At 45.5% G+C, this 14,113-nt stretch overlaps 1 protein-coding gene across 1 annotated transcript in view; it reads right to left on the bottom strand.

The window, feature by feature from the left end:
- Positions 1–11,202: 11,202 nt before the first annotated feature.
- Positions 11,203–14,113, bottom strand: part of Gpat3 (glycerol-3-phosphate acyltransferase 3) — a 48,916-nt gene continuing 46,005 nt past the window's right edge. Inside the window, exon 12 of the mRNA XM_032916697.1 lies at positions 11,203–12,636. Within this exon, the coding sequence (XP_032772588.1) occupies positions 12,468–12,636 (169 nt within the window). The 3' untranslated portion in view covers positions 11,203–12,467. The remainder of the gene's footprint in view (positions 12,637–14,113) is intronic.

The following is a 14,113-nucleotide window of genomic DNA, read 5'->3' as shown; positions in this document are numbered from 1 at the left end:
CTGGACAAGACATTTCCACCAACCTCTTAAGACCCCGAGATCATTGTATACAGGGGCACAGAGGAGATGTAAGAGCTGTTAAGATAAGCCTCACAGTCATGGCAACCATGAGACCACACCACCTCGGTCACCAGCACTGGGCCTACCTAAGACTTTCCTGACCACCAGTCTGCTACAGATGGGGCCTTACTGCTTACTGCTGAACTGTGAGCAATTGACAGATTCTGGGAGGGGAAGGCGGAGTATCCAGTACCCACCAGGCACCACTGGATGGTTGCAAATCCATAGACACACAGATCCAGCCAAACTTATGCAGCATAAAAGTCAGAAATACAGGAAAGAGATTTATAGGGTGTAGAAAGGCTGGCAGAGGCAAGAGGGAGGAGGACGCGATCAAAATATATTATACGCGTGTATATAATTTTGAAAGAATAAGATTTGTTAGTAATCTTTTTCTTTAAGATCATCATTGAAAAGAAATTGGAGGGCCAGAGAGATGGCTCAGTGGTTAAGAGCACTGACTGCTCTTCCAGAGGTCCTGAGTTCGATTCCCAGCAACCACATGGTGGCTCACAGCCATCTGTGATGGGATCCGACCTCCAGTGTGGCTGAATAAAGCAACAGTGTACTCACACATATGAAATAAATAAATAAATCTTCAAAAAGAACTGCAGAGCTGATAACAAAACTAAAGGTCTGGGCACATAGCAGTCCTCGCAACTTCTGGTCCAGCACCATTTACTCTACTAAGAATGGAAACTTAGGCTTAAGATCTTGACTTACTCATAGTCCATGAAACTGGATTTCCTTTTAGTGATGTAAGGAACTCTTTGACAAGATCACGTCCAAAATGGCATCAGTTCTGAGAAACAAGTGCTTCCTGATCTAAAACACATCTAAGAATAAGCCACAGACACACTTGAGAAAAATCTATTCTTTTCTTTTAATTCTAATTTGGACATCACTTCAGTGAGCGTTGTGCCTTTCTTAGCAGAGTGGCTTTTGCTGCCGAGACACATGACTGCAGCTCAGACGACCTCCGCAAGTGTTTAAAATAGCAAACCGGAACGAGCAGAGCAGAGAAACCTGAGCCCGGCATGTGCGGAAGGAGTCATGCTATAAATAGAAGAGAGAGAATGGAGGGAAAAGGTTAAAGGCACGGCCAAAGTGTCTCTATTTAATCCAGACCAACTCCCAGGGCACAGTGGGAAAACGGACTCTTTCCTTCATCTCTTTAAAACACTCATTTTATGAATTAGCAGGTCTGCGTGTGAATGGACGCATGCGCACAGAGGCCGGCATGTGGGAATACTGGCTTGTTGTGGGGATGTGAGGATCAAACTCTCATCCTCACCACTGAACAGCAAGCAGTTTTACCCACTGACCCATCTCCCCGGACCCTCGCTTCTTACATCACTATTTAAGGCTACCATGGCTCATTCCTCTTAGATTCTGGGTGGTTCTGGAAAGTTGAATTCCCTCCTGAAACATGGACCGCTAACACGCCCACCTTCTTATGCTCCCCTGAAAGGAGAAAAACGTCCCTGCAGAACCTCCGTTTCCTGGGACAAAAAGTCCCCGTGAGTTTCTGCTCAAGTGAGTTTTAGGTTCGAATGTGAGAAGGGGTGTGTCCCGTGCTGAAAGTAGAAATTTCCCTCTGGCTATCAGGGGTTGAGCCAGCAGCCGGGAAATAGTCAGGGCCTCCGAATGTGCATAACTGTCACCTCTCAGAGCCTCTCCTTGGCTCGCTGCCCTGCACTGAATGTGTGCATAGAACTGCTGCCAGAGAAACTGCTCACCACGGCAGCCTCCGTTGTCGCGCAATACCCACACGTCATACTCTGCAACAGGGAGGAAACTTCCAGAAGCTCCTGGGCACAATTGCCTGTCTAGAGTCTGGGTTGACTCAGTTAATATTTAATCTAGTGAGAAGGCTAAAGTTATATTTCAAGTTTTAATTACTGTGCTTAAGAGACCCATAAAACAAAAATGCCTCTAGCCTGTAAACCCTACTTACCCAAGGACAGTTAACTTCCGAGAACGCTGGGGCTGTTGCTCCTGTGAGATAACAAGCCAGCTGTTTTCACTTTTGTAAACAAAGTTGGTTGTTCCAACTGCACTGGATGTACGCACATCATCACATATAAGTATGTGGTACATGGGGAAGTTTGTTAGGCTATGTGCTTGCTCCTGATAGGACGAAGGTGGGAAGTACGTAGCCTTGAGGCCATTATAAACACCAGACTAATGTATTTCACAGCCATTTCCCAGGTATGGACCTGACCAGTATCCATTGTCCTGGCCAGTACTTAGTAAAATTTGCTTCAAATTTGGCTCAAAAAATTGTGATAGTAGTCTTTTTCTCTCCTGGTGGGATTAGCTATAGCTTAACCGTTTATATATTTCCCAAAGGTTACTTCAGAGGATGTATTTAATTTTTTTAAACGTTCAACAAAATTTGTAGTAGGTGTTCTGTGTTTTCAAAAATAAAACTGGGTCCCACAACGAAACGAGGAAATCCTACAAATTCACCCACACTCCCTGCTCTAAGGCTGGGTTTAATCTTTGTTTTGTAGAGCTCTTGGACTTTCTAGATTCAGCAGAGAATCAAAGGAGTTACAGGGCAAGGGAGTGGGCAGCGGACATTTCAAGCCCCATCCCCAGCCCATCTGAAGTACTGTACTATGTGAACCAGGTCTGTGGTATATCTCGGAAACCCCAGCAATTGGATAGGAAGCAGCTGCACCAGGAGTTCATGCTCTCTCTCTCTCTCTCTCTCTCTCTCTCTCTCTCTCTCTCTCTCTCTCTCTCTCTCTCTCAGGTATGCATTGAGCTAGTGGCCAGCCTAAGATGCAGAAGACCCTGTCCAAAAGGATGGGAGTGGGGGCAGGTACCATGCTCTGGAGTTTTATGGAGGGTTACACTTTGTAGGAAAGACCTCTACAGCAAAGAAAAAGGGAAATTATGACTGGAAAAAGTCAAGACACTTTGGCACAGGAGTCTGACAGTTAATATCAACAGGACCTAGAATCACGCAGGAGACAGAGCTCTGGGTGTCTTGGAGAAGGGATTTCCAGATGTAGTTAGTTGAGATGGAATGGCCCGCCCTAGCTCTAAGCACCATTTCATTTATTTGTCCGTGGTCCCGTACTGTGATGGCTGCTCTTATGTCAGCTCGGCATCCAAAATAGTTATCCGAAAGGAGAGAACCTTGGTTGAGAAAGTGCCCCGCCAAGATCCAACCGTACGCCATTTTCTTAATTACGGATTGACGGGGAAGGGCCCAGCCCATCATGGGTGGCTCCATTTCTAGACAGGTTTTGGGTCCTATAAGAAAGCAGGCTGAGCAAGCCGTGGTGAGCAAGCCAGTGAGCAGCACCCCTCCGTGGCCTCTGCATCAGCCCCAGTCTCCATGTTCCTGCCCTCACTGCTTTTGATGATGGGCTATTCTATGGAACTGTGAGTGACATCATAAACCCTTTCCTCTTCAAGTTGCTTTGGTCATGGTGTTCCATCACAGCAATAGGAACCCTGACTAAGACATACTAAATAAAAAGGAGAAAATGAACTGAACACAGGCCTTCGTCGCCCTCTGTTTCCGGGCTGCCTACACACAATGTGACCCGCTGTCTCAAATTCCTGCAGCCAGGCTTCTCAATAATGGATGATGGGACCTTTGAACCAAGAGCCAAAGTTAGCTCCCCTCCCCCGTCCTTTACATTGCTCCTGCCCCCTCCCCCATCCCTTACATTGCTTCTGCCCTCCTCCCCCATCCCTTACATTGCTTCTGCAGGGTTTTTCTGTTCAATGCAGTGAGAAAAGTAACTGGTACCACATGTATGCGTGTGCATGGTGTGCACTAGACATGGATCTTCACGAAGCCATCTGCTTTAGGACAGTTTAATTTGCATCGCCCCACAGACGCGAGTCCTATCTGGACTAAATGAATGAGTGGATTTTAATATACATGGAAACTCTGAGGGTTCTCTGGCTTCAAGAATATCAGATGATGTCACCAGGAGGAGTCTCTTTTACTCTGGCCATCACCCAGAGATACAGAAGAAATAAGAACCAAGTCTCCTGGGATCCCCATTGGTCCTGGGGAAAAGAATCTGCTTGAGGCTCATAGGATCTGTTTCCACCCTTGGGCCAAAAGAAATCACCTAACCAAGACAGCCAGGGTTCATGTGCCAACCTTTGTGGAAGGAAATGATATTACCCAACAGTTTGGCAAGGCCACCAAAAGAATACACGGGAGATAAAAGGCAGTATTCAATGGCAGCATGACCAAAACAAGTCGGGACAGCGTGTCACAAGGACATTTCCAAAATGAAACCTTCAAGCCTGACTTTAGAACGTTTAACGGTTTTCCACGAAACTGGCTGGATCATGAACAGAGACAATAGCTTCAAGATTGGAAGCGAAACTCAAAGGCATTTTTGAGCTTGCCTGGCGTGCATGAGGCCATGAGTTGAATGTCTAGCATCACAGAAAGTAAGAAGTCTTAACTTCAAGACGGCCACCCACCCACGTGTAACCTAAAGAAACATAGGCAAAGGAAAACAAAGGTTGGAAAAGGCATACATGGTAGCCTCTAAACAAGGAAAAGGAGCACTAAGAGCTCTTGCTGTTCCTTTTCTCCTGTCCTTCCCCTTCCCAAAGCCATAAACACATCAACCCTAAAGTCCTAAGTTGGCAGAGCAAGAGGGACCTCCACCCGGGAGATAGGAAGGCAGACGAGCAAAGCTGACAAGGCAAGGCCGACACAGAGAAGCTCCCCAGAGAAGGCCTTCCCAGGGCACCAAAGCTAAAGTAAGTGGTCCAGCTGAGGACCTTGCATTGGGATTGAGCACATCCTTACTGAGAAGAACCAGCCCAGAGCAGGATTCAAGCTCAGGGACTGCACGGCAGGTTCACCTAAGGAATGATCCACCTCTCCTGACCTGGAGAGGGTCCAGTACGGGAAGACAGACTAGAGGGAGAAAGATGCCTATGTGGGGGTGGGAATGGCAAAGGTCATGAGATGGGTTTCCGATGAGGAAATATCAGGGGTAGAAATCAGATTCCTCCCAGGAAGAAGAGACACAGAAAGGTGGAAAAACTAAAGTGTGCCCTTTGGTGGTGGATTGGAAATAGTTATAAGAGAGAATGTGTGTTTTTAAAAGAGATTTTAAAAAAAAGAAGAAGAGGAAAAGGAGAGGACTGGTGTTTAAGAATAGATGATAATAGATAGATGATAGATAGAAGATAAGATAGAAGATAGATAGATAGGTGATTGATAGATAGATAGATAGACAGATAGATAGATAGATAGATGATAGAAAATAGATAGAAGATAGATAGAAGACAGATGATAGATTATAGGTAGATAGATTATAGATAGATAGAAGATAGGTGGATAGATTATAGATAGATAGAAGATAGATAATAGATGATAGGTAGATAGATGATAGAAGATAGTAGATAGATGATAGATAGATGCATAGATAGATGATAGAAGATAGATAGTAGACAGACAGACAGATAAAAACAGATGGTAGATATGATAGGTAGGTAGATAGCTACATACATACACAGACAAAAATGCAGATGTAAGGAGTGTATGTGTGTACATAATACATACATACATACATACATACATACATACATACATACATTTTCCTAGCCCAGTGCACTGACAGAATTATGAGTACAGCAACACTCCCAGAAATAGTACATGTACTAGTACAAATGTTGGGTTCTAAATACCATTTTTCAGTGAGAAAAAACCAACCCAAGTCTGTGAGGGAATAGTTAATGGGGTCAGGGGCAGAGAAAACCCAATAATAAGCTCAAGAGAAGTTCATGCCTAAATGCTGGGACCTGAAATAGTTATTTCAGAAGGACAGAGAAGCTAGGGGGCTCCAGGAGTTAAATCTCGGACAAACTTTACATCAAAATAAGCAAGGCTGGGCTGGAGAGATGGCTCAGCAGTTAAGAGCACTGGCTGCTCTTCCAGAGGTCCTGAGTTCAATTCCCAGCAACCACATGGTGGCTCACAACCATCTATAATGGGATCCAATGCTCTCCCCTGGTGTGTCTGAAGACAGCGACAGTGTATTCATATGCATAAAAATAAATAATTCTAAAAAAATAAATAAACAAGCAATGCTAACAGTGGATTTTAATGAATGGTATGAAACAAGAATCCGTGAACTGAAAGTTTGCAGAATGGATACTTAGTTTCAAATATCTCCTCCCAAATGACTATTAAAGGTAGAGAAAGTTCACAGTAGGAGAGCTTAGCAGACCCTACCTGCTACGGACTGATATATGTCCCTCTGTTCCCACAACTCAAGGCTGAGGTTCTAACCCCCCAGCACTTGAAGATGCTACTACTATATTTAGAGACAGCCACTTTAAGGGAGCCAGAGGGGTAAAATGCAGTCCTATAAGATTCTCTCCCCATGTGACTTGTAGGAAACTAATCTAAACTGCTCAATCAAGGACCTAGAGAAACTACTCAGAAGCCAGAGCCCAGGATCAACTGGGGACAAGCCCCTTCAAGATGGGACCTCCAAAGAGCTACATGGCTAAGCAGGAGGTGGAAACCACCCATCCCCCACTCGCAGAGGTGAACAAGGCAAGAGGCTTGTGTGGAAGTTCAGTGCTTAGCGACGGCAACAAATAATATCCCCTGAGGACTTACAACTACTCGGCAATTAAAGTTAATGACAGGCTTAGAGCATCACGTGGACTCCTTTCAAAAATATGGAGCAGAGGGGCTGGAGAGGTGGCTCAGTGGTTAGCAGCACTGACTGCTCTTCCAGAGGTCCCGAGTTCAAATCCCAGCAACCACATGGTGGCTCACAACCATCTGTACTGAGATCCGATGCCCTCTTCCGGTGTGTCTGAAAGTAGTGGCGGTGTCTTCGTATAAATAAAATAGACAAATCTTAAAAGAAAAGTATATGAGGCAGAAAATTCAAAACCACGAGATAAATGTCAGGCTAATCATGGCATCCTAATGGCCCCAGACTGAGAGGATCACATGTGTTTTACAGACCCTACACAAAATGAAGGGCAACATTCTACGCTCACTGGCAGCTTACTACGCTCACAGGCAGGTCAAGGAACGCAGGACCTGACTGGGGCTTTGGGGGTCACATGGTCTGTGGCAAACAGACAACTTTGTTGCAGCAAAACAAAGGCAGCTGGAGACTGTGTGAGCAAACTTGTATCTGCAAATCTAGAGGTTAAGTGTAAGCTTAGATTCCTCAAAACCTACTTTAATAAGGTTTTAATAAATGTTTCAGCCTCCCTTCTAGCCCTCCTACCAGAGGTAGGGGAAAAGAAAGGTTACTAGGAAACAGGGGATGTGGGCCTATTTAGAAGTAGTTCTTTGAGGCAATCCCAATCTTTAGGAACCCGGTCCAAAACACCAAACACAAATCAGCAGCAGCGGCTCGATTCAGGAGAAACCATGAGGCTCTACTGAATCGCACGAGTCCTTGGAAGCAGCCAGAAGCAGCCAGAATACCGTGAGAAGTTCTCTGGCGAGTTTCTCTCTTACGAAGTCACAGTAAGCAAAGGTCAACGAAGACCAGCAAAGCCTTGCAAGGTGGCAGCGAAGACCAGTAAGCGAAGACCACTGTCATTTCTAAGCATTTATAGTCCTTCTAAAGGTCATAACCCTCTCAGGTATGTGCTCCAGCAAATCATATGCCCTCTCACAAGACAGCTTCCAGAAAAAACATGTGTCTGTTCTCAGCAAAACATCCTCTCATAAAAGTTTCCAGGATCCAGGGACTAAGCCACTACCCAAAGACTATACATGGACTGACCCTGGGCTCCAACCTCATAGGTAGCAATGAATATCCTAGTAAGAGCACCAGTGGAAGGGGAAGCCCTTGGTCCTGCCAAGACTGAACCCCCAGTGAATGTGATTGTTGGGGGGAGGGCGGTAATGGGGGGAGGATGGGGAGGGGAACACCCATACAGAAGGGGAGCGGAAGGGGTTGGGGGATGTTGGCCTGGAAACTGGGAAGGGGAATAACAATCGAAATGTAAATAAAAAATACTCAAGTTAATAAAGATAGAAAAAAAAAGTTTTCAGGAAAACATCACAATGACACAACCGGGTTTCCAAAGAAACCAGAAATCTCTGCTTCAGGTAAGACTTATCCTGTGGGGGGCTGCATTTTGCTAATCCCTACCTAACAGGCTAGGAAAAGAAAATAAAAATTCAGAAATAGCTGATATGAAAATTTCAAACACTCAAGGGGGACCTTGGACATGGACACACACACACACACACACACACACACACACACACACACACACACCCGCCAGGAAGAGAAAATAGAATGTTGAGGGGGGTGGGAACAGGAGGGGTCATATGGAGATGGTTCTGTGATGACCAGAACTGGAAGGTACCTGGGGGAAATGTGGAAACCTAGTGCAGGAACTTATGAGGATGACTTTAAGGCCCCAGACTCCTAGTTGTGAAGGAAGGCAGAGCCCGAACCGGCCATCTTCTGTAATCCAGCAAGGCTTCCAGTGATGGGACTGGGTCATCAACCCAGCCACATAAACCTTCAATTGACAATCTGTCCTGCCTGCAAGATGTACTGGGGCTCAGGGATTGTGGGAGTGACCAACCAATGATTGGTCCATATTGAGGCAAGCAACCAGGAGAGAGAGCCTACACCTAACACAGCCAGAGACCCAGGATAGAACCAAATAAGACTGGGGTGGAGGTAAGGCAATGAGATGATTCCTAATGATATCCTAATGATATCCTGCTCTACTCATAGATCAGGGCCTGACCCCAATCAGAGAGACTTCATCCAGCAACTAAGACAGTTGTTCCCATATGAAACCAACAACTTCTGTCTTCGGTTTGCAGATGTCTACAGAATGCCCTAAATGCCTCCCCAACCCCCATATGCACACTAAAGAAATGACAGTCACCAAGACCGTCTGACTAAGCCTGGAACAATCTGACCACACAGGAACCTTCCAGAAGATGGCTCTCTATACAGACCCTCAGTCACACTACTTCCTGATAGTCACTGCTCCACACAGGGCTTCTCATCCAGGCCCAAGGTATGCCATGCTATGTCAGGATCTCTGAGCATTCCTCAAACCTGCTGTGTGTAAACGCAGCCAGGACAAAACGCTGAAATGAAAAGGGGTAATGTCAAGGCTCAGACATCTACAGGAGGCATAGATACAAGGTCATATCTGATGGAAATTTTCTAGGAAGCCCATGATACCCCATCAATTACTTAAGATACAAGAAAACTGGACACTGACTCTGCCCCCTTCCCCTACCTCTCTCTGCAGGAGGGTAGCTGCCAGCCTTAAACTCACAGCAAACTTGGCCTTCCCAGTGCTGGGATCACAAGCCTGCGCTGACGCTGTGAAGCTTTGAAACCAGTAATAGTGTACTGCAGTAGTAGTTCTTCTTCTGAAGGGTCTCCTGTAACCCAGGCTGGCTTCAAACTTACTTTGTAGCCAAAGATGACCCTGAACTTGTGCTTTCATTATTCTCGGTTATGTCTGCATAGCTACATGTGGGTGTGTGCACCTGAGTCCCAGTGCCAGGGGCATTGGACCCCTTGGAGCAGACCCAACATGAGCTAGCTGACACGTGCTGTTGAGACATATCTCCAGTAGTAACCACAGTAATCGATAACAATAAAAATAAAGAGGTATGGTGCAAGCCTGGAATCCCAGCACTAGGAGACTAGGAGGCAGAAGTATGACAGGTTCAAGGGCAACCTTGCCTACATAGTGAGTTTCAGGTCATCCTGGACTACATGAGATCCCATCTCAAAAAACAAAAATTCATCAAAATAACACTAGGACCAGACATGGTAGTGCGCACCTCTAACCCCAACACTCAGGAGATGGAAGCAAGCTGATCTAAGTTCAGAGCCAGCCTGGTTTGTACAGTGAATTCCAGGCCAACTAAGGCTTAGATAGGCTCTGCCTCAAAATAACAATAGGAGAGCTCTGAGGTGCGTGGTCCAAATCTGAGCAGCATTGCCTTCACAAAACCACGCTCTCGGCAGCGATTCGATCCTGCAAGAACTCAGACAAATGCAGATCAGAGCCTACAGAAGAAGTTCTGACTTCTGACTTCATGAATGCCAGCATTATTGTCCCCGCACACTCTATGGAACATGCATTTTATCTGGGTCCAAACGCAGCAGCTTTTCTGAGAACCGAAACATGGAATGCATTTAGCAATTCAAGCCTGACTGGATACTAAAAAGTGAAAACAGGACCTTCTCTTTCTGAGGGGGAAAAAAAAATAGAACAAATAAACAAATCAAACAAAGAGTCACTTTAGCACAGTTGTTGGATGTGGATCTCTGTCAGGATGTGGATCTTTGTCTCTTTAGGAAGAGACAAAACTGAAGGGACATCAGAGGCAGAAGGGGGAGAGGAAGAACAGAAGGTGCTGGCCACGAGAGAAACCCATGTGCGAGAAACCCATGTGTGTGGTTTCCTCTGGGATCTAACCTGTCTCGAGGAGTACTAGCTGACAGTGTGTGCCAGGCCTGCCTACCTAGTCAATTACAAACAATTCCCTGAGTTCACCTACAAAGCACCCCAAGCCAGGGACGTGGTATACAGTAGAGTTCAAGGGACAGACTGCAAATAGCTAGACCAGAGACCAAGGTGAAAAACAGCCTGCTGGTGCATGTTCTACTACACCTTAGTCAGTGGTGGTAGTCATTAATGTCTTAGCCACACATTGACTGCTGTGGTGAAGCACACCATGACCAAGAGCAACACGGGAGGAAAGGATTTATTTCACTCGCAGTTCCATACAACAGTGCATGGTCAAAAGCAGGGAGGGTACAAACCTGGATGGAGGCAGGGCCTGATGTGGAGGCCATGGAGGGATGCTTCTTGCTTGCTTGCTCCCCACAGCTTGCTCAGCCTGCTTTGTTATAGAAATCAGGACCACCAGGCCAGAGGTGGTACCACCCATAGTGGACTAGGCTGTCCCTAAGCAACTACTAATTAAGAAAATGCCCCACAGGCTTGCCTACACTTCAATCTCATAGAGGCATTTTCTCAAGTGAGGTTCCTTCCTCTCTGATGACTTGAGCTCAAGTCAGTCAATATGAAACACCATCCACTAAAACAAAAGCCCTTGTTGGTTACAGGAAGACGGGGGAGAAGCATAGGAAGAAGAATGCAACACTCGTTTAAAAATATAAAATTTATTCATAGTCACTTTCACACAGGGTTACTCTCGAGCTAACATCCTCAAGAGCTCACAACAGTAATAGATCGCTATCAAATATAGCTCATGCTATGGGACTCGGAGAACGCTCGTTTCCCCTTTAAAAATGTTAAGGCTCAGTTTCCAAAAGGTAGTTATTACCATTTAGTTTTCTGCTGCCAAGGCTGGGGAGTTTGGGGCTAAACGGCTTACAGTGAGGTTGCGGGTAGGGTGGCAGGAGGCAAGCTCCACATAGCTCACTCTCGCATCCTGCAGAGAGTGCCGTTCTTTTTCTTAAAGGTTCCGTCCCTTGGAAAAAGTCATTTTGTTACAAAGACAAACAAAACAAGCAAAAATAACAATCATAAGACAAAAGAAATCTTTAGCACACAAACAAGGAAAGCTAACAGTGCTTTTTCCACTGCGTCTGGATGAAATGTGTTGTGGGAACAAACACCGCTCCTCGCGGTTCTTAAATGAATCTGACCAATCAGCACCACTTCCGGCAGTTCTTAAATGAACCTGACCAATCAGCACTGCTCCTACACGGTTCATGAAAGAGTCTAACCAATCAGCCACCAGTCCTCCAACACCTGAGGAAAAATAATATCTCCAGTCCTTTCAGATCAGGTGACCACAAATTTGTCCTTTCCCTAAAAATAATCGCCCATTTTTCTTTCCACCTCATGGCAGAATGCGATCGCAATGGGAATGCTCTGTGGTACGTTGATCTCACCGCTTACTATGGTATTGAAGTCAACACCGAGGTGTGGTGGCACATTCCTATGATCCCAGCACTTGAGAAGTGGAGCCAGGTTTGTCCGCTCTTGGCCAGTCTTGGCTACATTGTGAGTTTTAGGCCAACCTGGGCTATATAAATAAGACCCTGTCTTTAAAAAATAATAACAATAAAAATAAAAAAGATTAAAGAAAGGGAAATCAAATTGCAGAGTTTGGAGCTGTCATTGAGAATTATCTTATTAACAAATTCCAAACATACTCTAGAAGCGCTTTTTCTGCATACAAAGATTTCATTCGATCACCAACAACACTGTCATTTTACAAAAGTCCGTTTCCGCTCAAGAATCGGCCTTACACTTCATTGAGCCAACACGATAACAAAAGTGTCCAAAAGGACCCCTGTAGGTTCAGCCTCTGGCATGAAGACAGAAACAATCATCAAGTAGAAAAAAACTAACAATGAACAAACAAACAAAACACAAAACAACACAACACAACAACATTATAAGCTTTCACTTCTGAAGGCCGGCTCTGGGGAGCCATGATTGTCCACGGTGCTTGAGTCCAGGGCCAGGCTGGGAGATCCGTTGCCCACGATCATTTTGCTGTAAGTCTTCTGTTGTTCTTCCTTAAAGGTGTCCTTCACCTTTGCTCTCTTCAGGCCCCCGTCCCTGTGGACAGAAAGGTACACATAGGAAGGATACTCTCAGCCAGTGAAGAAACAGGGCCAAGTGGTATCAGGACACTTAATTCAAGCAGACAGAGCAGCCTCTGGTCTCTGCTCTACAAATGACCACATGTATGTCCCTTTGAGCAAAGAACACACACTCTCTCTGATGCTTCGTAAGATGGACAGCAACGCACACCTGCATGCCATTCCTCACCTAAGGAGGAAGAATTTTTCAGGTTCTGGGAATCGAACCCAGGTCCTTGGGCATGCTAAGCAAGTGCTCTAAGGATGAGCTATCCCCCTAGCTTCCATTCTGTTATATTCAATATCTAAACAGAAACAAGATTATTAAAGCCAGCATGTTCCATAGACTTTTCCCCTCAGGAAAACCAAACATTGGTATTTCATTGACTTATGGTTGGCTTGCTGAAAAGCCCGTGAAAACTGTGAGTACCCGTACAAGAAATGATGGAAGTGTATCCATGCATGAGTATAAACACAGCTAGTTAAAAATCAACGATTCAGCCTTTACTCAAGTCTAACCCTGTGGTTAAGAACTTTCTTTTTTTTTTTTTTTTTTTTTTTTTTCGGAGCTGGGGACCGAACCTAGGGCCTTGCGCTTGCTAGGCAAGCGCTCTACCACTGAGTTAAATCCCCAACCCCAAGAACTTTCTTTTTATTTAAAACATATTTATACTTTTACTTGCCAAAAGAGACTTAAGATAAAATGAACAACAAAATGGTAGCTGCATTTGACCAGAAGCTAGTTCGGCATAACCAACCGGCTTTCCTCCTCTTGGGGCTGTAGCGGAAGTCAGTGCGGTGGAAACCTCTTTTCCTTCCTCCACGTGGAGCCCTGAGTCTTTGAGCTCTCTCCAGGGCTGAGAACGGCACAGCTGTCTGGGTTACCAGAGCGCCCGCCTCACCCACCCCCATGCGCCTTTCCTTCTTTGGACAAAAGGAGGTGAACCAGAAGAGCTGGGAGGAGGCTAGGCTATCAGGGGTTGCTCCTCCCCATATTAGAATGTACTAGATTGCTGGTTCTCAACCTGTGAGTCACGACCCCTTTGACACCTCTAGATATACTTACATGATGACTCATAACAGTAGCAAAATTACAGTTGTGAAATAGCAATGAAAATAATTTTGTAGCTGTGGGTCACCACAACATGTGGAACTGTATTAAAGGGTCACAGCAGTGGGAAGGTTGAAAACCACTGTGCTAGATTTTAATTCCTGGGGAGGTGGGGGAGGCACACTGAGAACTTGCTTTCTTTCTGTTGTGACTGTTGAACTTTAGTCCAGTTAGTTAAGTTCTGACAGTGCGGAAAGATCATGGGTTACACAGTGAACTGAATGCCACGGGGACAGAACTCGACCTTCACTCTGACACCGCCCGCAGCCAGTGCAATGTTCAGGCTCATTCATGGTCAAGCCTAAAGCTCAGCCTGCAACTTGAAAATGGACCACAGTCCACA

Source organism: Rattus rattus, chromosome 11 (assembly GCF_011064425.1).
Source record: "Rattus rattus isolate New Zealand chromosome 11, Rrattus_CSIRO_v1, whole genome shotgun sequence".
Lineage (NCBI taxonomy): Eukaryota > Metazoa > Chordata > Mammalia > Rodentia > Muridae > Rattus > Rattus rattus.
Note: the sequence above shows the minus strand (reverse complement) of the source record. Positions and strands in the feature narration are given on the sequence as shown.